We start from the raw sequence: 27,796 nt of genomic DNA, 5'->3' as shown, positions 1-27,796 counted from the left end.
GTTTAAACGCAAATAATTAAAATATATATTTCTCGGAAACCGCTGAATGGAAATATATGAAACTTGGCACATTGTCAGGTACTCCCAATGGGGAACAAAAGCATGATAATGATGTCATCGGTGAAGTCGTATACTAGCCATAAATATTTTAATCGAATGCCTTCTCCTAAAAATCTGAAATAATATTTACATGATCTATGACCCATTTTTATTGAAATATTACATTTATAACATCATAGGTCACATGCTTTGGCAGCCATATTGGATTTAACCTAACATCTTAAAAAAACATCTCTTCCAAACCGATTAACTCGAAACTTTACCTGTGTCATCAACTAGGCATGGCAATTAAAAGTTGATAATGAAAACGTCATCGACCACATGGTGTGGCAGCCATATTGGATTGAAAGGAAAATATTAAATAATTATATCTCAGAAAGCACTTACACTATCGATGCAAAACTTATTAAAATGTCATCTAACACCATGGCTGCATATAGCTTGAAAATGATGACGTAGTAGGTCACGTGGTTTGGCAGCCATCTTGGATAGAAAAACGAACCTTATCCGATCAACACGAAACTTCACAAATGTGATCTCCTACCCATACTTATGCAGAGTGTACATTTTTAAAATGTCATATGCCACGTAGTTTGGCAGCCATATTAGCTTGAAAGCCGATATTTAAAAAAAATCCCTTCTCCGAAACCACTTCACCGATCGATGTGAAACCTGTTATGTCTGGTAAAAATGTGATACTTGAGAACAGCTGAAGGGATTTAAATCAAACTTGTTTATTTTTAGGGCAGTCAACAAGGGCATCTATCCGTTGTCATGGGCCGGGACTACCTGGAGGCATATTGGCGATGTTGTCGCATTGCTCTAGTTGTTTATGGTTCATAATTATTAGTCGATTGGTGGATTATAGTTGAACTCATAATTGCTGGGAGGATTGTGTGAGACCCTCAAGTGGTTATCATGGATGGGCATGGAGAAGGAGAGGTGGCTAGATGGTCCGTGGGAAGATGCAGATCAATAGATTACAAGGAGGATTTGTGGGATTCTGTTTATCACATGATTATAATCATGGATGTGCATTAATTATGTAATTGAAGCATTGCCTACCAAAGTGGTAACAAATAATGGATGATGGACATGTTAATATCCACCACAAGCACCACATTATAGTTATCCTATCGTTTTCCTCCAAACCACTATATTGTGGTATTCACCACCCCCCGCCCTATAGGTAAGATAATGTTCGACTCATCTGTCGAGATGCGAGACGAGTATATGGAGTACTGCTGCAACTATGATGCAGCACAAGCAGCACTTGAGAAGTACAAGGAAGATCCCCAAATCGCCAAAATCATAATGCAGCAGGAGTCTCACCTGAATCACAGGTGTGTGGCTTTGTTTTGTTCATATTGGAATTTCCATTCGGGTCATCCATGTTTTGTGCAATGCATGATGGCCATGATGATATAGTCAGCATTTTCTTTATGCCATGGTGGATTGCTTAACTTGAACCAAGATTCCATTAACCATTCAACTTAGTTATTTACCCAGAGTGGTTAAACCATCATAACCAAGCTTTCATTAACCATTCAAGTTAGTTATTTGCCCAGAGTGGTTAAATCATCATAACGAAGCTTTCATTAACCATTCAAGTTAGCTCTTTACCCAGTGTGGTAAGCCCATTATCACCAAGCTTTCATTAACCATTCAAGTTAGTTATTTACCCAGTGTGGTTAAACCATCATAACCAAGCTTTCATTAACCATTCAGGTTACTTATTTACTCAGTGTGGTTAAACCATCATAACCATGCTTTATTTAACCTCTCGAGTAACTTATTTACTCAGTGTGGTTAAACCATCGTAACCAAGCTTTATTTAACCTCTCAAGTTATCGAAATACCCAGTGTGGATAAACCATCAGAACCAAGCTTTACTTAACCTTCTCAAGTTAGCTATTTACCCAGTGTGGTTAAACCATCATAACCAAGCTTTCATTAACTATTCAAGCTAGTTATTTACTCAGTGTGGTTAAACCATCATAACCAAGCTTTCATTAACCATTCGGGTTAGTTATTTACTCAGTGTGGTCAAACCTTACGTTAATCTATCGTGGGATTATTGTAGGTGCACAATGATGTACCAGTGTGAGTAGTTGGATGACACGTGCACTGTTTCCTTCCAGCTTGCCTCATGCAGGGAACCTGATGTCCATTCTGATCCACCCGGTGCAAAGGATCATGCGGTACACACTGCTCCTCGACAACCTGATCGCCAAGATGCCGCCACACCTGTTGGGTTACACTGATGTTCAGGACGCGGCACAGCGCTTCAAGGACATCAACGTGTCCATCAATGACACAAAGCGTCAGCAGGACTTGTGTAGGTGCTGGGTCGGTCATGAAGGGTATACCAGGGTGGGTAGTGTAAAGTGTAAGGTCACATGGGGTCTTTTCGAATCTTCAAGGACGACTACATTTTTTGTGCAGTTGACACATTCAAGGGTTGTTTTAATTCCATTTCTTCTTTCAAATTGCTAATGGGCACTGACTTTTTTTATTGCCATCCATGTGGATTCCTTTTCCATGTTTAAACTATCGTTCTTCATCGATAGCTAATTGTTGATTTATCAATCTCACCAATAGAAGTCCATAGTTCTTCAATGATGTGCAGTTTGCAAACTTCACTCTCAGCTTTTCCCTTCATTTTCTGCATCAACAACAACAACAACAACAAAAACAACATGCATTTTAAGGCCATTTTCCCTGCTAGAGTGGGGGTTAGCCTTGCGGTCCCCATGCCAATCTTCTCCATTTTGCCCTATTTTCTGCATCTCTCCTTGTTAACCCCCTTGCCCGCATTTCATCTTCCACCATCTTTAGCCAAGTCTTTCTCGGTCTTCCCCGTCCTCTACTTCCTTCTACATTAACTTCCATCACTCTTCTCAACCAGTCACTTTCATCCTTCCTCAACACATGACCAAACCATCTCAACCTGTTCCTCTTCACAGCATCAATCACAGGCAATATTCCCATCATCTTTCGCAATTCATCATTTGTCTTCCTCTCTCTCAACGATACTCCGCACATCCATCGAACCATTCGCATTTCCACCCTTTCCAGCCTTCGTTGCTGCTCTACGTTCATTACCCATGTCTCGCTCCCATAAATCATAACATTTCTCACACATGCAGCATACATCTTTCCCTTCAGCTTCAGCGACACTCTCCTCCTCATCAGCACGCCACTCAGTTCCCGAAACTTCTTCCATGCACATCTCACTCGAGCAACTGTTGCCGAGTCTGATCCACCTTCTCCATTCAGCATGTCTCCGAGGTAGCAAAATGTTTTCACACCTTCCAGCTTTACGCCGTCTCCAAGATCCAACTCAACATTTCCGCCATCTGCAGCTCCCTCTGTGCACACCTTACATTTGAATGTAGCTGCCACACTGGTAAATGACCCTCTCAGACCACTACATTTTTGATGAACCCACTCAGCGCACATTGTACATTGAATGGAGTTCACTCCGACACCCTTCCTGCACACAGCACACGGCCACTTCCCAGTTCTTTCCACCTCACCACATGCTTTACCACTTGCCATCACCTTCGTCTTTCCGATATTCACCTTCAGACCTTTTGTCTCCATACATTCCTTCCACTTGTTCATCTTTTCCTTCAGTCCATCCATACTTTCCGCAATCAACACCAGATCATCTGCATACAACTCCCATGGTAAACCCTCCTTTATGTTCTGAGCCAGCACCTCCATCACAGCTACAAAATAGTAGTGGACTTAGTACCGACCCCTGATGCACTCCCACCTTCACCTCAAACTCACCACTGTTCCCGTCCTTCGTCCTTACAGCTGTGCGCGCTCTTTTGTACATTGCCATCACGACTCTGATCAACCATTCCTCCACTCCTAACTTCCTCAATGCCCATGTCAATACTTTGCGTGGAACCCTATCGAATGCTTTCTCCAGATCAACAAACCCAAAAAACAACTTCTTCCTCTTATCCATGTACTTCTCCTGCAACTGCCTCACAATGAAAAGCGCATCTGTCGTTCCTCTTCCTGGCATAAATCCAAACTGCATTTCGTCGATCTTCACTTTCTTCCTTATCCTCCTTTCCAACACCCTTTCCAATACCTTCATTCCATGCTCCAATAACTTTATCGCTCGGTACGAGCCACACTCCAGAGGGTCACCTTTCCCCTTGTATAGAGGGACGAGGGTACTCAGTTCCCAACCACTGGAATGCGGCCTTCTTTCACCACCAGATTACAGATCTCTGTCATTCTCTTCACACCCCAACTTCCTGCTGCCTTCAACATATCTCCCACAACTCCCGTCGGCCCTCCCGCTTTTCCACTCTTCATTGCTTTTATCGCTTCCTCAACTTCCTTCTCAGTTATCTTCTCTGCCGGTCCTAAAACTGGGTTACTCTCGATGTTGCCATCCCATTCATTCTCTGTATTCAACAGCATTTCCATATATCTTTTCCATCTTCCTTTAATTCCATCTGGGTCGACAACGATTTGTCCCACTTCATCCTTCAAGCAACTCACCCCCATCACATCACACCTCTCTTTCGCTATGTGCTTTGCAATCCTGAATACTGCTTTCTGACCCTCTTCTGAATCCAAGCGTTCTCCGAACATTTTCCTCCATGCCTCCTGTGCCTTTGCTACCTCTTTCTTTGCAGCCTTCCTGGCTGCCTTATAACTTTCATGCTCTGCTGTTTCTGCTCCCGTACCCTTCGCCTTCTGCCACTCCTTGAACTTCTTCCTCTTCTCGTCAATCCTCTTTCCAACTTCCACATCCCACCACCATGTTTCCGAGTGCCTCGGTGGTCCTTTTGTCCATCCACATACCTCACCAACGGCTCCCAACAGACTAGCTTTCATTGACATCCAACCACTTTCAAGCTCAACCACATCATCCTCTACCCGACTCAGCCTCTCTTTTAATGCCTCCCTTACTGTCACCTCTTTCAACCTCCACACCTTCATTCTCGGTTGGTACTTCACCCGCCGAGCTCTCCTCGCACCTTTCACCCTTATGTCGCAGACAACCAAGTGGTGCTGTGAAACAGCCTCCTCCCCCGGGATCACCTTTGTGTCCCGGAGGTGCCCCCTATCTCGCCTACGCACCATCAGGTAGTCAACGGTTGTCGTCAACCCACCTGACGTGTATGTAACAAGCTTATTATCCTCTTTCTGGAACTGAGTATTACAAATCAACAAATCAGCTCCATCAGCAAACTCCAAAATCCTTTCACCTTCTCCATTTCTCACACCATATCCGTAACCCCCATGAACTCCCTCAAAACCATCCATACTCCTTCCCACATGTCCATTCAGGTCTCCTCCCACCACAACAACTTCCTCATCTTTCACGTTATCCATCAGCTTCTCTATCGCACACCAGAACTTGTCCTCCTCTTCATCGCTTCGACCAACCTGCGGAGCATATCCCGAGATGACGTTCACCAAGAGCTTTCCAATCATCATTTTCACCATCATCAACCTATCACTCACTCTAGTCACACTCACCACACTGTCTACAAACTCCTCAGAAAACAGGACACCAACACCATTCACGCCCTCCGGGCACCCTTGCCACACAAACTTGTATTTCTCTCCCTGCCTACCCTTCACCATTCTCACACCACTTCCCTTCCATCTCGTCTCTTGCACACAACATATGTCCACTCTTCTTCTGACCAATACTTCCACCACTTCTCCTGATCTCCCTGTCATTGTCCCTACATTCCATGTCCCAAACCTCAGAAACCGATCTCCACTTCGGGCTGCACCCTGCCTATTTTCTGCATCCAGGAACTTTATTAATCTCATCAATATTTCTTCCATGGAGATCTGAGAGTTTCCTTTTGTCAGTTCCAACCAACATTCCAAAATTGTTGTCAGTCTTCCCACATCACATTCCAGCTGTTCTGTTTTTCCCCATGTTGTGTGCTTTACTTGCAATGCTGACTTGTAATAGAGATAACATTGAGCCTCTTTTGTTAGATCCCCACTTACCACATATTTCTCTTCCTGTCGAGTTCCCCCAACCACTTCCCTTTCCATATTTCTCATGTGGTCCCCAAATTATCACAAGTTTCTCTACCAGAAGCATCTACTTCAGTTTATAACCACACTCCTCCAACCTCATTCTCTCCTCAACCACCAAACTAACCTGTACTGCACACTACACTGATAACGTCTCCTCACAGCTGAATGTTACAATGTTCCACATTGATCATTATAAACACCTTTTAATCAAGAGGCTTTCCATGCTTTTGTCTTGGAGTGTTACATCAGGCATCGGTCTTGTACCAGTGGTCGTGTAGCTCCTCTTCTTCAAATTTCTCTTCCACCCAATTGTTGAACCACTAACTGTTCGAGCTTCCCTTCCTCCACAAATATTCATTATTCTCGAGATTTATTCTACAGCTGCCATCTTTCTTACTTGCACCTGCCTTTCCATCTCACCTGCTGCTGTCATCCTCCAGTTCATGGTCAACTGAGCTTTGTGGGGATGCAAGTGCTGCCAAACAACTCTTCAGTCTGAAAGTAAGGCCTACTGGTTTAAGGTCTACTGGTTTAAAAATTCCTAGGATTCCAGTTTAATGCAATTCCAAAACGGAGTATCAGACTCATCTACAATCAGAGATCTCGGATCTCTCCTTCCTCCAAAACAAGTTTGGTGGCACATGTCAAGTCCGTCTCTTGTGTGTTCCTCGCGTACAAAGCACCAAAAGACGTGGCTTGAGACAAGTCTGGCACCTTAATGATGACTCTTCACTGAAAACACTTAGCTTGAACCTTGTCTTCCAAATTCCTCTTCCTGTGCCAGACTCCTTGGATTGTTTAAAGAGCCGTTTCAAATGAAACACTGATGAATGCCTTTCAACCAACAAGCAACGGTGCGATGACCCGAGATATTGAGTGGCCTATATTCCTGGATCCGTGACACTTGTAACCAACTCCTCTGTTTCAAACTCACATTCCCCACATGGATCAAAGGGATATTTTACAGTGGGAGAGGGGGTGAGAGGGGAGCAGGTGCTTCCTGGCTTGGATATTTCATTCTCTCAGGAATAGAGATGTGGGGTTTCTCCCACAATAAGCTATACTTCCAGAATCATGGAATGCTGATTGTCGTGTGGATGGCTCTATTAACACGGAGCACCCACGGATGACTAATCGAGCTTACTTTGAGGCGTTATTCAAACACGGACTCACGATATATGCGCGGGAGGAAAGGAGAGGAAGAAGAAGAAGCGGGAGCTTTACCTGACGCGATCTCCGAGCAGTCTTCAAACCTGAAGGAAATTAAACCCACGAACACGGATTTTGAATGTACAAGAATAACAGCTTTATTGTCCGACCCCGAGAACAATGAACATGCCAGTAACTAATATCCACTAATGAGCACTCCTACACACAAACACACACGCACAGATGGGGAGGATAAATTAAAATAAACGTTGTGTTTGGCGTGGGGACTTATCTCGTCTGGCTGAGATGTGTCGGAGATCGTCCGGCTCGTTGGCGTCGTCCAGGCCCCAAGCATGCAAGTCCGCCACGGCACTGGTGTTGGTGGGAAGAAAAGCCGCCGTCCACCGTTCATGCCCCACCGAGGCCACTCGCTCGCCCCGGCCTCGTCCGCTGGTGTGCCACCGGCCCTCCGCGCGACTCGAAGGGGTCGCGTGGAGCTCGCTCCTCTGGCCGTGCCTGGCTCCAAGCGCAGTCGCCCGACGTGGCTCCGGTTGTGGGGAACAAGGCCCCAATGTGCCCCCGTTCACCAGGCCTCGATAAGGCCTCTCGCGCCAAGCGAGCGATCCGGTGGGGGTGCAACCCACCTCCACATCCATGCATGCAATGTCTTCCCGGATTTGGCACGGTCACAGTGCGCTGCACCCAAAGTTCAGATCCGAAGGGAGAGAGAGTCTAGGCTGAAGGAAGGCGTGAGGGCAGCAGGAGAACCAAAGAAAAGCGTCTACGGCGAGGGGAAGGACGTCTGGGCACAAAGGAATCCATAAATGAGAAGAAGAAAGGGACTTTGATGCTGGCAAGCCAAAATGCGACCGTTCGCTATGGTGTCCAGAAGCACAAGCGAGAAGAGAACGAGAGAAGGAGGTCCAAAAACGAGAAGAAGCGAGAGAGAAAATGTCAGTCACGACCATCTGCTATCGCATCCAGAACAACAAGAAGAAAATGTCGGCTCGTGGTTCGTGGTCTGGCTCGTCGTCTGATGTCACCGGCCCTTCTCCTTCAATCAGCGCGTCGCTTCTTGACCACCTGAATGTTCCTCCCCCGTCAGTCCCCCACCATTGGCCGAGCACCTCGCGCTCTCCTCCAATCCGAGGGAATCTTCTTGCCCCTCCCCTGGCCAATCACCAGTCCTCCCCCACTCTGCCAATCAGTGACCTGCTTCTTACTCGCCCTTTGCCGTGACCAATTGCTGCCCCTCTGAGCGTGTCCATTGCCTGCCTGCTCGATGTTTCATCGCCATGGTGTCGTAATGCGCGGCCGCTTCCTGACTGTTCTTCTAGTAAGTTTTATTATTATCATGACAGAGGGGGAATTTAAGTAGTGTTTGTGTGGTGTAAGTATTGGGCCGAACTAATGTCTATTGTGCGTTGCCATACGGGACACATGGATGATCACAGGTTTGACACACTGGGGAGTTAGCTTAATCCCTATTCTACTTATCATGCCCCATTTCTCGTAATGGGGATGAAGATACACTTAATCCGACATACTAGCTAGACAGGTCCTCTACTTATTTATATCGAGATGGTTCTTGCTACCCACGATCATCGGAGCACCTACCTTTAAGGATCTACCTGGATCTATATATGCCCTACCCCACCGACAACAAGTCAGTTTGTCAAATTTCTGCCCTGCTAGAGCTGCCCCGGTCAACTGTAAGTGCTGTTGTTGTGAAGTTGAAACGTCGAAGAGGAATGACAATTCAGTCGTGAAGTTGTAGGCCACACAAGCTCACAGAACGGGACCGCTGAGTGCTGAAGCGTGTAATGCATAAAAATCGTCTGTCTTCGGTTGCAACACTCATTACTGAGTTCCAAACTACCTCTGGAAGCAACGTCAGCACAAGAACTGTTCGAATTGAGCTTCATGAAATGGGTTTCCATGGCTGAGCAGCCGCACACAAGCCTAAGATCACCATGTGCAATGCCAAGCTTTGACTGGAGTTGTGTAAAGCTCACCACCCTTGGACGCTGGAGCAGTGGAAATGTGTTCTCTGGAGTGATGAATCACGCTTCACCATCTGGCAGTCCGGCGGACGAATCTGGGTTTGGCGGATACCAGGAGAATGCTTGACTCCATTAACATCTCCCTGTCTGACAACATTGACCAACTTCTATCCATTCATCCCAACTCTCTCTTCTTCATATGTGGTGACTTAAACTGTCATAATGCCAGCCGGCTGGGTGTGCGTACCTCTTGCTCCAGCCATGGCACATCAGCAAAGGATTAATCCTAACCCTAACCCTAACAATTTACTGGGACTGACACAATCTGTCAATTTCCTGACCTGTATCTCAGTCAATGGAGCAGCTTCTCTTCTGGACTTGGTTATGACTCTTTCACACCCTCTCTCGATTCTCTTCACCCTCTCTTTTGCTCAAGGTCATCTGCCATCTGCTTGGAAATCAGCCAACATTATGGCTTCACACAAAAAATGTGCAAAAACAGATCCTTGCAACGACAGACCAATCAACCTGCTCCCAATAATCAGCAAGGTCATGCAATCCATCATCACTTCTAAAATCAAATCCTTCCTCTTCTCCAATGGCTTGATCTCTGATCATCAATTTGGTTTCAGACCAGGTCACTCTACTCTGGACATGCTGCTTCTGCTGTCTCAACAATGGATGGAGGTCCTCAATGCCAAACAGGAAATCAGAGCTGTCTCCCTTGACATATCACGTGCTTTCAATGCGGTCTGGAACCCCGCCCTGCTCACCAAACTCTCCTCTTATGGTATCCATGGAAACCTCCACGCATGGCTTGCAGACTTCCTTTCTGGTCACAGTCAACGTGTGGCCCTGAATGGAATTCTCTCTTTTCCCCTTCCTGTTCAGGTTGGAGTTCCTCAAGGCAGTGTTCTGGGCCCTTTGCTTTTTCTGGTCTTCATTATTGATCTCTCCGACTCTTTGGAAAATCCTCTCTATCTCTTTGCTGATGACTCCCATCTCTGCCACTCCATATCTCAACCCTCAGATCGGCAGACAGCAGCCTCCTCACTCTCTGCAGACCTGGACAAAATCACAAACTGGTCAAACAAGTGTAACATGACTTTCAATCTTGACAACTCTCACACTCTCACTTTGTCTCTCCGAAAAGACCGTCTGTATAACCCTCCCATATACTTTCTGAACAATCGTCTTGAAGAAGTTCTGTCACTTAAGCTTTTGGGTCTCAATATCTGCCATGATTTTTCCTGGGAAAACCACATTTCCAAACTGGCCTCCAAAGCGAGTCGCCGACAGGGCATCCTCCGTCGTGCGAATTCCTATCTTGGCACTTCTGAGCTCCTCACCACATACAAAGCTTTCATCCGCAGCTTGATGGAATGCTACTCTCCCCTCTGGGCTGGTGATCCTGTCTCACACATAGCTCGGCTTTACGCTGTAGAAACAAAGGCTGTTAGAATCATTGGTATCTTCTGTGATAAAGCTGATTCTGAGGGCCTTTCACTCACTCACTGCAGGCACGTTGGTCGTCGTTCTGCCTTCGACTGACTCCTCTCCGGCCTAGCTCCCCCTGCTCTGTCTGTGTGCTGTCCCCCAAATATTCCTGCAGGATGCACAAGATGTGCCAGCAACCCTCTTCAATTGAAACTGCCAAAATCAAGGCTCTCTGCTCACCTTCACTCTTTCATTCCTCTTTTCCCGCCTCTGGAACAAACTCCCACACTCTCTGCAATCCCTCTCCGCCCTCCAAGTCTTCAAAACAGCTGTTCACCACCATCTCTTATCTTCCCCCATTCAAAACCTTGATCTTTTTTACCCCCGTTAAAACACCCCAAAGCCGCTTCTTTCAATCTCAAACTTCTTTCCTGAAATTCCTAGTAGTGAAATTCCTTGTAGTGTCCATTTGCTTTATACCGTGCACCCTTCCGTCATCCTCAGCACTCCCCCTTCCACAGATCTACGGACATCCTTTTCCCTGCTGTTGTTGTGCTTGTGTGCTTCCCTCTCCCTCCCCCTCTTGGCTCCCGCTCCCTTCATTGTATGTTTTATGTGTCTTTGTATGTTTTCATGTTCAATGTGTTAGCTTTTACACGAGCCTCGATTCTGTATCCTCCCCCCCCCCCCAAAAAAAAACCTGCCCGAATGCATAGTGCCAACTGTAAAGTTTGGTGGAGGGGGAATAATGGTCTGGGGCTGTTTTTCATGATTCAGGCTAGGCCCCTTTGTTCCAGCGAAGGGAAATCCTAACGCTACAGCATACAATGACATTCTATCGAGACAATTGTGTGCTTCTAACTTTGTGAAAAGTGTTTGGAGAAGGCCCTTTCCTGTTTCAGCATGACAACGCCCACCCTTCCCCCCCCCTCCCCTCACCCCCCATGCACAAAGCGAAGTCCATACAGAAATGGTTTGTCGAGATCGGTGTGGAAGAACTTGACTGGCCTGCACAGAGACCTGATCTCAACCCCATCAAACACCTTTGGAATGAATTGGAACACTGACTGCGAGCCAGGCCTAATCACCCAACATCAGTGCCTGACCTCACTAAGTCTCTTGTGGCTGAATGGAAGCAAATCCCCGCAACAATGTTCCGACATCTAGTGGAAAGCCTTCATAGAAGAGTGGAGGCTGTTACAGCAGCAAAGGGGGGGACCAACTCCATATTAATGCTCATGATTTTGGAATGAGATGTTTGATGTTCGGGTGTCCACATACTCTTGGTCATGTAGTGTATGTCTGTAACTCGTGGTGACACACATAAACCGGAGGTCGTTTATTCCCACTCCATAGCACGTACATGCGAAAGCCGAGAGTGAAAAGAAAAAGAAGAAGTCACACCTTGACCTCTTACGACACAGAGTAGCCCGTGATTCTAAACATAGTTGGGTCTTTACTCAGTTCCACATCACAAATAGTCAGTCCCACTTCACAATACATTACCACTAACTTAAGGGCTTGACCTTAACTTTTTTTTCCAGCCTGTCCATTGGAAAGGTAGATATTAGATTTTACCTGTCCCATCAACTATTGCACCTCTCCAACTTTGGAATGGGAGCATGTGGGGTGATACCATTGACGTGTCCAGCAGTGCATGGGGGGGGGGGGGGGGGGGTGGTGGTCGGGTCTAAAAAGGTCCTCTCTGGGAATCACTGTCTCACTGTCTGGCTTTAAATGAAAAAGAATAACTACCTTCGAGGTTAAGATATGTCAGGTTTTTGGTGGTAAAATTGACTGGTCCTTAGGACGGGTTCATTGGGGTTCTCACTTGTCTAAAATATGGAATTGCCTGCTCCAGGCAGTCAGACAACCATTGATGTGAAGCCCTGAACTTATCTACAAGTTCACTTCCTCACTGACACCCACTTTTCTATTGCACCCACATAAGAATCCTATCACCCACATTTTATTCCAAAAGTAAAGGCTGCGATAAAAAAGAGCTACATTAAGGATTAAATACACTGCCTTCAGAAAGTATTCACACCCCTTGTTGACTTTTTCACATTTTGTTGTGTTAAAGCCTGAATTTAAAATGGGTTAAATTGAGATTTTTGTCAATAATCTACCCATAATGTATCCACCATAATGTCCAAGTGGAATTTTTAAATTTTTTAAATTTTTACAGAATAATAAAAATAAAAAGCTGAAATGACTTGAGTCAATAAGAATTCAACCCCTTTGCTATGAAACTCCATATTGAGCTCAGGTGCATCCAATTTCCTTTGATCATCCTTCAGATGTCTCGACAACTTAAATGGAGTCCACCTGTGACCAATTCAATTAATTGGACATGATTTCGAAAGAAATACACCTTTCTATACAAGGTCCTACAGTGCACGTCAGAGCAGAAACGCTACCATGAAGTCCAAGGAACTGTCCATAGAACTCGTAGAACTCGAAGAATTATGAGGAGGCATAAATCTGGGAAAGGGTGTAAAACAATTTCTAGAGTGTTGAAAGTTCCCAAGAGCAGAGTGAGCTTCATCATTAGGAAATGGAAAGAATGTGGAAATACCCAGACTCTTCCTAGAGGTGGACGTCTGACCAAACTGAGCAACCAGACAAGAAGGACCTTGGTGAGGGAAGTGACCAATAACCCAATGACCACTTTGACAGAACTAGAGCGTTGCTTGGCTGAAATGGGAGAACCTGCCGGCAGGACAACAGTCTCTGCAGCACTTCACAAATCCAGGCTTTATGGGAGAGTGGCCACACGGAAACCACTCCTAAGAAAAAGGCACATGACAGCACACCTGGAGTTTTCAAAAAGACACATGAAAGCTCTGAAAGCACGAGGCAAAATAATCTGTGGTCTGATGAGACAAAAATTGAACTCTTTAGCCTGAGTGCAAAGCGCTAAGCACAGCTCATTGCCCATCTAACACCACCCCTACCGTGAAGCATGGTGGTGGCAACATCATGCTAAGAAGATGCTTTTCAGTGGAAGGGACTGTGAGACTTGTAAGGATAGAGGGAACAATTAATGGAGCCAAATACAGGCAAATCCTTGAGGAGAACCTGCTCCAGAGTGCAAAAGCCCCCAGACTACGGCGAAGATTTACATTCCAACAGGACGGTGACCCAAAGCAGCCAAAGTAACACTGGAATGGCTTCAGAACAAGAACTCCCAAAATACAAATGTGCAAAGCTGATACAGACATACCCAAGAATACTCGAAGCTGTAATCGCTGCCAAAGGTGCTTCTACGGAATATTGACTCAGGGGGCTGAACACTTATGTGAATTAGATATTTCTGTATTTCATTTTTAATTATTTTGTAAAATATTCTAAAAAAAATATTCACTTTGACATTATGGGGTATTATGTGTAGATCGGTGACAAAAAAAATCTCAATTGAATCCATTTTCAATTCAGGCTGTGCCAACAAAATGTGAAAAACGTCAAGGGGTGTCAATACTTTCTGAAGGCGCTGCAGAAGAATAAGCAAAATAATGAGGACAGAGTGGTGATTGGCACCCACCTCAACTTCTTTCTGATTTTGCATAATTATTTCCTGATTAAAATAGCTCAGTATTTACAAAGCTGCTTACCTGTTTTCATCAGGATAGCCAAGGTTGTGAATACACTCAATCAAAATCTCTTCAGTAACAATACATCTTAGTATCACTATTTGGGGGTTGAATAACTGATGGATCCTTTGCCTCCTCCGTTGAGCTATCAGTGTGGTCAACAAATTGTTAATTATCCCCATGCTTAAAAAGATTGGTTATATTGTAATCGGCTCTGTCTCTGTCTGTCTGTCTGTCTGTCTCCATCGGTAATGCTATCTTATCTCCTCCTAAACAGTTCTGCAGACATTAACCATACTCGGTAGTTATGATCACCATATGGTAAGAAGGTGTGAGAGCAGTATCATTTTGAACCTACCCCTTGGGTTCCTGTGATAGGGTCAAGAGGTCAAATACCAAAATATGCAATTATGGGCAGATTTTAAAATGAAACTGTATATTCAATCATCAATGGGGGCCGCATGAGATATGTAAGGACTTTTTGGATTTGACCCCTGGTTCATGCCCCACGATTGGGGCATGGGGTAACAGGGGTCAAGACAGATTTTTTCAAACCCAAAAATTCGATATTGGTGTCATTCGTGGTGGAATGTTTTTCCATCTTATACCTTTGTTTAGATGGAAAGCGGTGGGAATTGCGAGGATGCGCCAACGACTTCGCTCTAGTTACCTCTGACACCTTAGGTGGACGAAGGTTATGTTTTCACCTTTGTCTGTAAGCAGGATATCTCAAAAAGTAATGGACGGATTTGGACGAAATTGGTGGATAGGTTGGGTGTGTGACAAGGAAGAAACGATTAGATTTTAGTGAAGATCTGGATCCGGATACGAGAATTTCAAAGTGATTCTTCACCATTGAGTGATCGGGTTAAAAACAATATACAGCATAATATTTCAGAAAGTTGTGGATGAGTTATGACAAAACTAGGTTGATTGGTTGGTTAGGTGACAATAACAAGCCGATTCGATTTTGGTGCAGGTCAGCAGATATTCAGCCTGGCGGAGGTATGGGCTCTACCGAATGTCCTTCAAAATCGTTTTGTGCTTCGTGTACCGATACTTGTGTTTTTGTCCTGTTGCTTATTAATTAGAGCAGGTTGCTCACATGTGCTCATTATGCCCCTACTCCTAACCCCTACTTTCCTCTCCTCCAACTCCTGCACCCTCCGTAGTGGTGAAATATCGCAAGAAACATCGTGAAAGTGTCAGTGAGAGATTAAGTCACCTGAATATCAGCACCGTTCGCAAGATGTCGAGCCGCATTGGCGTGCAGTTCAAGCAAGCAGCAGGATTAATGCCGTTGGTGAGTCTGACTCGTGCTCGTGTTGAAAACCACTTTCTGCACTCGTGTTAGTGTTGAAAACCACTTTCTGCACTCGTATTAGTGTTGAAAAAACAACTTTCGCACACGTGTTAATGTTGAAAAACCACTTTTTGTACTCGTCTTAGTGTTGAAAAAACACGTTTCGCACTCGTGTTAGTGTTGAAAAACCACTTTTTACCCTCCTGCTAGTGTTGAAAAACTACATTCCGCACTCGTCCTCATGTCGAAAACCACATTAGGGGCTCGTCATATTGTAGAAAACCACATCATTTGCGGAGTTGTCCCAGTGTAGAAATCCACATTAGGGGCTCATCATAGTGTAGAAAACCACATTGCGCACTCGTCCTCATGTCGAAAACCACATTAGGGGCTCGTCATAGCGTAGAAAACCACATTGTGCACTCGTCCTCGTGTCGAAAACCACATTAGGGGCTCGTCATAGTGTAGAAAACCACATTATAGCGGAATTGTCCCAGTGTAGAAATCCACATTGCGGACTCGTCCTAGTGTTGAAAACCACATTCCGCACTCGTGCTAGGGTTGAAAACCACATTGCAGACCCGTTCTAGTGTTGAAAACCACATTCCGCTCTCGTGCTAGTGTTGAAAACCACATTTCGCACTCGTGCTAAGGTTGAAAACCACATTGCGCACTTGTGCTGGTGTTGAAATCCACATTCCGCACTCGTGCTAGGGTTGAAATCCACATTCCACACTCAGGCCAGTGTTGAAAACCACATGCCGCACTCGTGCTATGGTTGAAAACCACAATCCGCACTCGTGCTAGTGTTGAAAACCACATTCCGCACTCGTGCTAGTGTTGAAAACCACATTCCACACTTGTGCTAGTGTTGAAAACCACAATCCGCACTTGTGCTAGTGTTGAAATCCACATTCCACACTCGTGCTCGTGTTGAAATCCACATTCCACACTCGTGCTAGTGTTGCAAACCACATTCCGCGCTCGTGCTATGGTTGGAAACCACATTGCGGACCCGTACTAGTGTTGAAAACCACATTCCGCACTCGTGCTAGTGTTGAAAACCACATTCCACACTCGTGCTAGTGTTGAAAACCACATTCCACACTCGTGCTAGTGTTGAAAACCACATTCCACACTCGCGCTAGTGTTGAAAACCACATTCCGCACTTGTGCTAGTGTTGAAAACCACATGCCGCACTCGTGCTATGCTTGAAAACCATATTGCGCACTTGTGCTAGTGTTGAAATCCACATTCCACACTCGTGCTAGTGTTGAAATCCACATTCCACACTCGTGCTAGTGTTGCAAACCACATTCCGCGCTCGTGCTATGGTTGGAAACCACATTGCGGACCCGTACTAGTGTTGAAAACCACATTCCGCACTCGTGCTAGGGTTGAAAACCACATTCCGGATCCGTGCTAGTGTTGAAAATCACATTCCGGATCCGTGCTAGTGTTGAAAACCACATTCAGCACTCGTGCTAGGGTTAAAAAACACATTCCGCACTCGTGCTAGTGTTGAAAACCACATTCCGCACTCGTGCTAGGGTTGAAAACCACATTCCGCACTCGTGCTCATGTTGAAAACCACATTCCACACTGGTGCTAGTGTTGAAGACCACATTCCGCACTCGTACTAGTGTTGAAAACCACTTTCCGCACTCGTGCCAGTGTTGAAAACCACATTCCGCACTCGTGCTATGGTTGAAAACCACATTCCGCACTCGTGCTAGTGTTGAAAACCACATTCCACACTCGTGCTAGTGTTGAAAACCACATTCCACACTCGTGCTAGTGTTGAAAACCATATTCCACACTCGTGCTAGTGTTGAAAACCACATTCCACACTCGCGCTAGTGTTGAAAACCACATTCCGCACTTGTGCTAGTGTTGAAAACCACATGCCGCACTCGTGCTATGCTTGAAAACCATATTGCGCACTTGTGCTAGTGTTGAAATCCACATTCCACACTCGTGCTAGTGTTGAAATCCACATTCCACACTCGTGCGAGTGTTGAAAACCACAATCCGCGCTCATGCTAGGGTTGGAAACCACATTGCGGACCCGTACTAGTGTTGAAAACCACATTCTGCACTCGTGCTAGTGTTGAAATCCACATTGCGCTTGCTGGTGTTGAAAACCATATTCCGCACTCATGCTAGTGTTGAAATCCACATTGCGCTTGCTGGTGTTGAAAACCACATTCCGCACTCGTGCGAGTGTTGAAATCCACATTGCGCTTGCTGGTGTTGAAAACCATATTCCGCACTCATGCTAGTGTTGAAATCCACATTCCACATTCGTGCTAGTGTTGAAATCCACATTCCACACTCGTGCCAGTGTTGAAAACCACATTCCGCGCTCATGCTAGGGTTGGAAACCACATTGCGGACCTGTACTGGTGTTGAAAACCACATTCTGCACTCGTGATCGTGTTGAAATCCACATTGCGCATGCTAGTGTTGAAAACCACATTCCGCACTCATGCTAGTGTTGAAAACCACATTGTGCACTTGTCCTCGTGTTGAAATCCACATTGCGGACTCGTCCTAGTGTTGAAATCCACATTGCGGACTCGTCTTAGTGTTGAAATCCACATTGCGCACACGTCCTACTGTTGAAATCCACATTGCGGATCCGTGCTAGTGTTGAAAACCACATTCCGCACTCGTGCTAGGGTTGAAAACCACTTTGCAGATCCGTGCTAGTGTTGAAAACCACATCCCGCACTCGTGCTAGGTTTGAAATCCACATTGCGCACTCGTCCTAGTGTTGAAATCCACATTGCGGATCCGTGCTGGTGTTGAAAACCACATTTCGCACTCATACTAGTGTTGAAAACCACATTGCGCACTTGTGCTGGTGTTGAAATCCACATTCTGCACTCGTGCTAGGGTTGAAAACCACATTGCGCACTTGTGCTGGTGTTGAAAACCACATTCCGCACTTGTGCTAGTGTTGAAAACCACATGCCGCACTCGTGCTATGCTTGAAAACCATATTGCGCACTTGTGCTAGTGTTGAAATCCACATTCCACACTCGTGCTAGTGTTGAAATCCACATTCCACACTTGTGCTAGTGTTGAAAACCACATTCCGCGCTCATGCTAGGGTTGGAAACCACATTGCGGACCCGTACTAGTGTTGAAAACCACATTCTGCACTCGTGCTAGTGTTGAAATCCACATTGCGCTTGCTGGTGTTGAAAACCATATTCCGCACTCATGCTAGTGTTGAAATCCACATTGCGCTTGCTGGTGTTGAAAACCACATTCCGCACTCGTGCGAGTGTTGAAATCCACATTGCGCTTGCTGGTGTTGAAAACCATATTCCGCACTCATGCTAGTGTTGAAATCCACATTCCACATTCGTGCTAGTGTTGAAATCCACATTCCACACTCGTGCCAGTGTTGAAAACCACATTCCGCGCTCATGCTAGGGTTGGAAACCACATTGCGGACCTGTACTGGTGTTGAAAACCACATTCTGCACTCGTGATCGTGTTGAAATCCACATTGCGCATGCTAGTGTTGAAAACCACATTCCGCACTCATGCTAGTGTTGAAAACCACATTGTGCACTTGTCCTCGTGTTGAAATCCACATTGCGGACTCGTCTTAGTGTTGAAATCCACATTGCGCACACGTCCTAGTGTTGAAATCCACATTGCGGATCCGTGCTCGTGTTGAAAACCACATTCCGCACTCGTGCTAGCGTTGAAAACCACTTTGCAGATCCGTGCTAGTGTTGAAAACCACATCCCGCACTCGTGCTAGGGTTGAAATCCACATTGCGCACTCGTCCTAGTGTTGAAATCCACATTGCGGATCCGTGCTGGTGTTGAAAACCACATTTCGCACTCATACTAGTGTTGAAAACCACATTGCGCACTTGTGCTGGTGTTGAAATCCACATTCTGCACTCGTGCTAGGGTTGAAAACCACATTGCGCACTTGTGCTGGGGTTGAAATCCACATTGCGCACTCGTCCTAGTGTTGAAATCCACATTGCGGATCCGTGCTGGTGTTGAAAACCACATTTCGCACTCATACTAGTGTTGAAAACCACATTGCGCACTTGTGCTGGTGTTGAAATCCACATTCTGCACTCGTGCTAGGGTTGAAAACCACATTGCGCACTTGTGCTAGGGTTGAAATCCACATTCCACACTCAGGCCAGTGTTGAAAACCACTTTCCGCACTCGTGCTAGGGTTGAAAACCACATTCCGAAATTGTGCTAGTGTTGAAAACCACATTGCACACTCGTCCTTGTGTTGAAATCCACATTGCGGACTCGTCTTAGTATTGAAATCCACATTGTGGATCCGTGCTAGTGTTGAAATCCACATTGCGGACTTGTGCTAGTGTTGAAATCCACTTTGCGGACTCATGCTAGTGTTGAAAACCACATTGCGGATCTGTGCTTGTGTTGAAAACCACATTGCAGACTCGTCCTAGTGTTGAAATCCACATTGCGCACTCGTCCTAGTGTTGAAATCCACATTGCGGACTCGTCTTAGTGTTGAAATCCACATTGCGGACTTGTGCTAGTGTTGAAAACCACATTCTGCACTCGTGCTAGTGTTGAAAACCACATTGCACACTCGTCCTTGTGTTGAAATCCATATTGCGGACTCGTCCTAATGTTGAAATCCACATTGCGGACTCGTCCTAGTGTTGAAATCCATATTGCGGACTTGTGCTAGTGTTGAAAACCACAATCCACACTCGTGCTGGGGTTGAAAACCACATTGCGGATCCGTGCAGGTGTTGAAACCACATTGCGGACTCGTCCTAGTGTTGAAAACCACATTGCGCACTCGTGCTAGGGTTGAAAACCACATTGCGCACTCGTGCTAGGGTTGAAAACCACATTGCGGATCCGTGCTAGTGTTGAAAACCACATTGCGGACTCCTAATGTTGAAATCCACATTGCGGATCCGTGCTAGTGTTGAAAACCACATTGCGGATTGGTGCTGGTGTTGAAAAACACATTGCGGACTCGTCCTCGTGTTGAAATCTAAATGTTGTTTCATATTGTTTACATGTTTTAGCAAATGTTGTTTCATGTTGTTTACATCTTGTAGCATATGTTGTTTCATGTTGTTTACATGTTTTAGCAAATGTTGTTTCATGTTGTTTACATTTTGCAGCAAATGTTGTTTCATACGAGTCACCTTTGAATTGCTGAGAGATAATGTTATTCCGCGATGGTCGTGTTTGAAAGTTTCAAACTTTTGGGGATAATTTTATTTCGTGTCAGGGCAGATGGATTTTACTGTGCCCTCCACAGCCTGCGCTGCTGCATCGCTGAACTTTGAAGTTTCCTTAATTACTTTCAATTGGCACTTTAATTCCTGCAATTAACATTAACGGCACATACAGAGCAATGGTGTCTAGGCCTGCCTACTATGGCCTTCTATAGCTTACCCAGGGCCCTTCGTTTTTATTCTCATTTGGACTCTTAATGAGCACAAGCTCTTCGTGCTCGGCTCTTTTTGGACTTGCAGACAAAAGACTCGGAGTACGAGAAGTCGAAAGGAACTTTTATGGAGCTGCACAAGGCCATCACGGACTTGCTGGACCATCTACCGGAATATCTTCAACAATTGCAGGTTTGTCCCGCTCCCATTCTTCCACCAAATTCTCATCTCCAAATGAAATGCGCTCTTTCCCCCTCTCCCAAAACACCTTTGGAATCAATAAAGAGAGTTTGGCATTCGGAAAGCCAAAGTGCGCATAAAAATAAACCGTACAGGTTCAGAACCTGACGGCTATGAGTTCGAGTGAAACGGTTTTGTCTGGTGTGAGGCATGTCATGATTGGTCCTCATCCTTTCCAGGCAGAGTCTGCACGAAATGCAAAAATAGAAATGCTCCAGGGAATCGGTAATCCATGAAATTGCTCATTTTGCTTTAATCCCCCATCGGGATCCTTGGCCTGGCTCTGCTAAATCGCTCTCTGCTAGTGCGCCAGTAGGCCGCCCTGTTTTGCAGCCCCATGCTGCTGGAAATTGCTAATTATCAGGTTGAAACGGCGCACTGTGCGGGGTCCTGCAGGCGCTCTCTCGCCGACTTCATCAGAGAAGCCGCCAGGTCATGGGCAACGCAGACACATTCTGGCATCTTGAAAAAAGTAAGAGGTCAGACGAGAGAGGCCAAAACCATTCCGCGGTGACAGGTACCACGGAATACATCATTATAAATGCTGGAAACCATTGCTTTCGTCTTTGGCAAATGTGCTTCCCGTGAACACTATGACGTCTGCTTCCACTTGGGGTTAACGTTGTTGAGGATTATCGACGACTGGCAGCGATGATATTGTCATAAGGGCATGAAACATTTTAAAAAGATTTAGTTTGTTTTTAATTCCTGTTTGAGTAAAACTTATCGCATTCACTGTAAGAGTGAAATTTGTTGCAAAGTAATATATATATATATATATATAGACACACACACACACACACACACACACACACACACACACACACACACACACACACACACACACACACACACACACACACACACACACACACACACACACACATCCACAAACACACATAAACTGCCTTCAGAAAGTATTCACCCCCCAACCTCCCTTGACTTTTTTCACATTTTGTTGTTACGGTCTGAATTTAAAATGGATAAAATTGAGATTTTTTTTGTCACTGATCTACACATAATACCTCATAATGTCAAAGTGTAAATTTTTTTCGAAATTTTTAACAAATAAAAAAATTTAAAAATATCTAATTTACATAAGTATTCAACCTCTGATTCAATACTTTGCAGAAGCGCCTTTTGCACCGATTACAGCTTCGTGTCTTCTTGGGTATGTCTGTATCAGCTTTGCACATCTAGATTTGGGGAGTTTCTCCCATTCTTCCTTGCAGATTTGCTCAAGCCCTGTCAAAATGGATGAGGAGCTTCCCGGAATGCAATCGTCAAGTCTTTCCACAGATTCTAAATGGGATTCAAGTCTGGGCTTTGACTGGGCCACTCAAGGACTTTCACGTTCTTGTCCTGAAACCATTCCAGTGTTGCTTTGGCTGTATTCTTGGGGTGATTGTCCTGTTGGAATGAAAATCTTCACCACAGTCTAAGATCTTTTGCATTCTGAAGCAGGTTCTTCTCAAGGATTTGCCTGTATTTGGCTCCTGTTATGTGCTCCTCCCCAAACCCCGGTCACGGTGTACCTCCGAGCCCTGAGAGGAGTCAGGGCAGAAAGATGTGTTATTCTGAATGTCAAAGATCAATGGTGAAACCACACCAATTGTTACCAACAAACAAGTATTGTATTAAGATCACACAAGAATAACAGTACAACAACAATAGTAATCAATTGTACAACCAATATATATTTCCTATGATGGTACCATCAGGTTCGTACAATATAACTCACTGTGCTCCAAGTGAGCGAAAAGAAGAACATTCCCAATGTCTCTATTCCGGCATCAAGCCAAAGTTGATTCCAGCTTCAAGCCAAAGTCGATCCACTCCAGTGATCGTCCCTACGATGTCGTATCGAGACCAGAATCCCGTTGGGTTGGCAGTTACACTGCCAAAGATGGGCGAAGGTGTCCTCGAGAAGTGACGGGGAAATCACACCTTCAGGTATGGATGTTTGACGGCTCTCAATCGGCGAACCGCAGATTTCCCACTCAAAAGCCACGTTACACACACACACACACCAAATTAACGTCTGGGTGCGGTGAGAATGGTTGAAGTGAAGTGAAAAACCTTGAGCGAAGCGCAAATCCTGCGCGAGGTAAAAATGGCCGACGGCCCGTTCTCGTGGCGTAACGGCACTCCGATGATTCTCTCCGGAATCAACCGCAAAACCTGTCACGCAGGCTTATCTGTCATAGCGATAACAACTCTGTCGCAGGAATCCCTTTCCCGGGAAACCCAAAGTTCACTCGTGACCCTCCTTCGCCAATCATTCGCTCCAGACCTCGAAGCAGCTCGGCTTCTTGTCCGACTCACTCGCTCCGCCTTCTCTTCCTCCCCTTCCTCTTCGTCGTCGTCCGGTTCCGGTTTCATTTAAAACATTAACTTTTTTACCTTTTGAAAGAAAGAAAATAGAAATCTCTATTTCCCTTAAACGACAACAATAATAGTACGTGCAACCAAAAATGTTTACAGTGGATGATAACCACAACAACGGAAGTGACGAATCCATAACACTCCATTCATTGTATCCTTAAAAGTCTCCCTGCTGCTGAAAAGCATCCCCATAGCATGATGCTACCACCACCATTCTTCACGGTTTGGGATGGTGTTAGATGGGTGATGAGCTGTGCTCGGTTTCCGCCAGATGTAGCGCTTTGTATTCAGGCCAAAGAGTTCAACTTTTCTCTCATCAGATGATCTCTCATCAGAGTCTTTCACATGCCTTTTTGCAAACTCCAGGCATTCTGTCATGTGCCTTTTTCTCAGGAATGGCTTCCATCTGGCCACTCTCCCGTAAAGCCTAGATTTGTGAAGTTCTGCAGAGACTGTTGTCCTTCTGACAGGTTCTCCCATCTCAGCCAAGGAACTCTGTCGTTTTGTCAGAGTGGTTATTGGGTTCTTGGTCACTGTTACGTGTTCCTCCCCGACTTCCTGGGCTCGGTATACCTCCGAACCCTGAGAGGAGCCACGGCAGAAAAATATGTTATCCTGTGTCAAAAACAATGGTGAAACCACACCAATTGCAAACTAGAACGGGCACTCGGTAGAGCGCATACCTTCGCCGCAGCTACTGTTCTGTACTTGGCATGGGAGTGTAGGGAACAGAACAACAAAAATACGATTTTGACCTTTTCGTGACCTTGACCTTGACCTTTGACCCGATTGCTCCCAAAATCTAATCAAATGTGTCCCGTATAATAACCAATCATCCCACCAAATTTCATGCAATTCGGTTGAATACTTTTTGAGTTATGCGAATAACATACACACACACACACAGACATACAAATAAATACACAGCGATCAAAACATAACCTTCCGCTTTTGCGAAGGTAATAATACAAACACCAATAATACAAACAAATATTGTATTAAAAATCACACAAAAATAACAGCACAACAATAATAGGAATCAAGAGTACAATCAATATCTCCTATGATGGTACCAACCGCTACATGCATGAGGTAACTCACTGTGCTCCAAGTGAGTGGAAAATAACCTTCCCCAGTGTCTCTATATTCCCGTCTTCGAGCTCAGAGTCGGTCCCCTCCAGTGATCAACGGAACGATGTCGAATCGAAACCAGAATCTCGTTCAGAGGGCAGGCACAGACACGCCGCCCAAAACGGCACAAAGGCGCACGCGGCCCAAAGCGTAGAAAATGGTCACGTGGTTAAAGCGGCACAAGGGCGCACTCACGGCGACTGGGAAATCCAACGTCACCCTCCAGGTATGAACTTTCACTGTTCACGTTCGGCAAGCCGCAAAGTAATCGTCAAAAGCCTCGGTGCACACACACACCACAGATACGGCTGAAAGCGGTGGAAACGGTTGACGAAGCAAGGAAAGTCTGCTCGACGCGCGAAGTGCACGAGTCAAAATGGCCGACGGCTCGTGGTTCTCGAGTCGTCACGATCCAGCGATGATTCTTCGTAATCTAACGCCAAACCTGACACGCAGAATGATCCGTCACAGCAATAACAACTTTATCGCAGGAATTCCTTTTTCCCAGGAAACCCAAAGTACGTGACTCTTGCTCGACAACGTTCGTTGCAGACCGCAAAGCAACCAGCTTCTTCTCCGACCCTCTCGCTCCGCCCTCTCCTCTCTTCTCTGCCGTCGTCTTCCCGTTCGGTTTCCGGTATCATTTAAAGTTAGCCTTTTTAACTTTAGATAACTGTTCATGAATAATAACCCTTTTGAGAATAATAATAGTACATAATATCATAAATATGTCAAGTGGGTGAAAACCACAACAACGGAAGTTACGAATCCGTAACAGTCACCTACCTGACGAAGGTCCTTCTTGCCCGATTGCTCCATTTTGGTCGGATGGTCATCTCTAGGAAGAGTCTGGGTAGTTCTATATTCTTTCCATTTTCTAATTATGGAGCTCACTTTGCTCTTGGGAACTTTCAACACTCCAGAAATTGTTTGATACCCTTCTCCAGATATATGCCTCCTCACAATTCTATCTTGGAGTTCTGTGGGCTGTTCTTTGGACTTCATGGTGGAGTTTCTGCTCTGATGTGCACTGTAGGACCTTGTATAGAAAGGTGTATTTATTTCGAAATCATGTCCAATCAATTGAATTGGCCACAGGTGGACTCCAATCAAGTTGGAGAGATATCTCAAGGATGATCAAAGGAAATTGTCAGCACCTGAGCTAAATTTTGAGTGTCATAGAAGTGGGGTTGAATACTAATTGACTCGACATTTTAGTTTTCAATTTTTTATTATTTTGTAAACATTTCTACAACAAAAACTCCACTTTGACATTAATTACGGGGTATTATGTGTAGATCAGTGACAAAAAATCTCAAACGAATCCATTGTAAATTCAGGCTGTAACACAACAAAATGTGAAAAACCTCAAGGGGGTGTGAATACTTTATAAAAGCAGTGCACATATGCTTCATACAAACTTATATGTAATTAATCAAATAAATCAAATTTTAACACTTGGATGTTCAGTGAAACCAAAATGATCGTTGGTGCTGATCAGAGCATCATTATCCCGCAAATGTCTTAGTGGTCAGTCAGCCTTTTGGTAATTCCCATCTTCTTCTTCTGTCTGGTGCTCTACCCAAAGATAGTCTCAGTGCTACCAAAGCAGCCACATGGCAAGGATTACACTGAGTGGTTTGCCTTTGCCTTCCAAATCGTAGTGAGGGCATGAGTTTAGAATTTGTTCAGGGTTCTGCCGATAACTTGCCTCTTCTTCGCAAATGACACCGCGGGATCGTTAACATCCACCAAATAATGCCCACGGACGGGATGCCCTGTTGAAGGTCATAAGACAAAGAATCCTGGATGAAAATCCCTTGTCCTCTGTTGATATGTCTCGGCCTCAGAAGTGTCCTTGTAATTCACATGGGGAGTGTACCATTTATCCGATAAGCTCCTCCATAAAATATTTTTTCTGTGACTCGGAATGTCCTCACTTATCTATTAACACAATGTGATTCTCTTCCCAGAACCCTGAGGTGGAGTGGTTGGCACTGTCTGACACCGCATGCAAGTTGTGGGCAGGCTGGAACCAACACCTGGCTGGTTTGTATCAGCTCGCCATTTGTAAGATCCACCAACAGCACTTCACCATACTAGTGAGTCCCCGATCATTTCCTCCATATGTGCTCTGCCTTCGTCTGCTCTGGTTTTCGTCATTGTCCTTGCAGCACCTCGGCGGTTTCCGGTACCTTTAGTCAGGTTCACTATGTTTTTTTCGTTCAAATTTTTTGGAGATTAGCAAAACTATACATTTTTGGAATATTCAGAGCATGAGGAATCCAAAAATTAATGTTTGCATTTGCATAGACACCTTTGTGAAAATGACCCTCAGGACAGTGATGAAGATCTGTAAAAGCATATTCCTGAACGGTATAGACCTAGTAGATCCTGTGTATAGGACTTATAGTTCAATCTGATACTAACAAGGCTGCTTTCTTGCTTTATAAACACATACCTATAGCTTCAAAGGACTTGCAATATCATGTATTATGTAATAGTTATATCACAAATATGAAGACAATGGTTTTCAATTACCTTTGTTTGTTGCTTTTCTATAATCCTGAGCACTATGTTGAGGCCTTTATTGGATTCCTTGACCCACAAAACATAGGATTAGCATATTTAATTAAGTTTCTCGGTTGAATAGAAGCCGAGATAGCGCAAAGTATGTATTTTATGGTGGCCATTTTGAAAATCCAAAATGGCGGCCATGCAGGTGTCTGTGCAAATGGCAACATTGATTTTCGGATTCTCCATGCTCTGATGAGTCCAAAAATGTACAGGTTTGCTAATCTCCCAAAATTTTGAACGAAATTATATTTGTTAACATTAACATAGTGAACCTGACTACTTGTTCCTCCATAATGTTATCGCTTGGATTCAATTGAAACCGCCATTGGGTTTTGCATTGGATATCGAGTTGCAGTTGGCAAAACTGGAGGCTAAAATATAGTCCAAAAACAGGTCTCCTAAAAGCTCCCCGGACTGTGTGATGTCATAATTTCTAACAGCAGATGAAA

The 27,796-nt window shown here is 45.0% G+C and overlaps 1 protein-coding gene across 1 annotated transcript in view; it reads left to right on the top strand.

Annotated features, from left to right (window-relative positions):
* The window catches only part of LOC137420572 (rho guanine nucleotide exchange factor 37), a 145,226-nt gene that overhangs the window by 68,714 nt on the left and 48,716 nt on the right, over positions 1-27,796 (top strand). The window contains exons 6-10 of the mRNA XM_068105739.2: positions 1,250-1,403; positions 2,202-2,398; positions 15,454-15,584; positions 21,102-21,206; positions 26,744-26,872. Coding sequence (XP_067961840.2) covers positions 1,250-1,403; positions 2,202-2,398; positions 15,454-15,584; positions 21,102-21,206; positions 26,744-26,872 — 716 coding nt within the window. The remainder of the gene's footprint in view (positions 1-1,249; positions 1,404-2,201; positions 2,399-15,453; positions 15,585-21,101; positions 21,207-26,743; positions 26,873-27,796) is intronic.

The sequence above is a fragment of the Myxine glutinosa genome, chromosome 2, assembly GCF_964187855.1.
Source record: "Myxine glutinosa chromosome 2, kmMyxGlut1.1, whole genome shotgun sequence".
Classification (NCBI taxonomy): Eukaryota; Metazoa; Chordata; class Myxini; order Myxiniformes; family Myxinidae; genus Myxine; species Myxine glutinosa.
The sequence above is the reverse complement of the archived record's forward strand: the minus strand, read 5'-3'. Positions and strand labels throughout refer to the sequence as shown.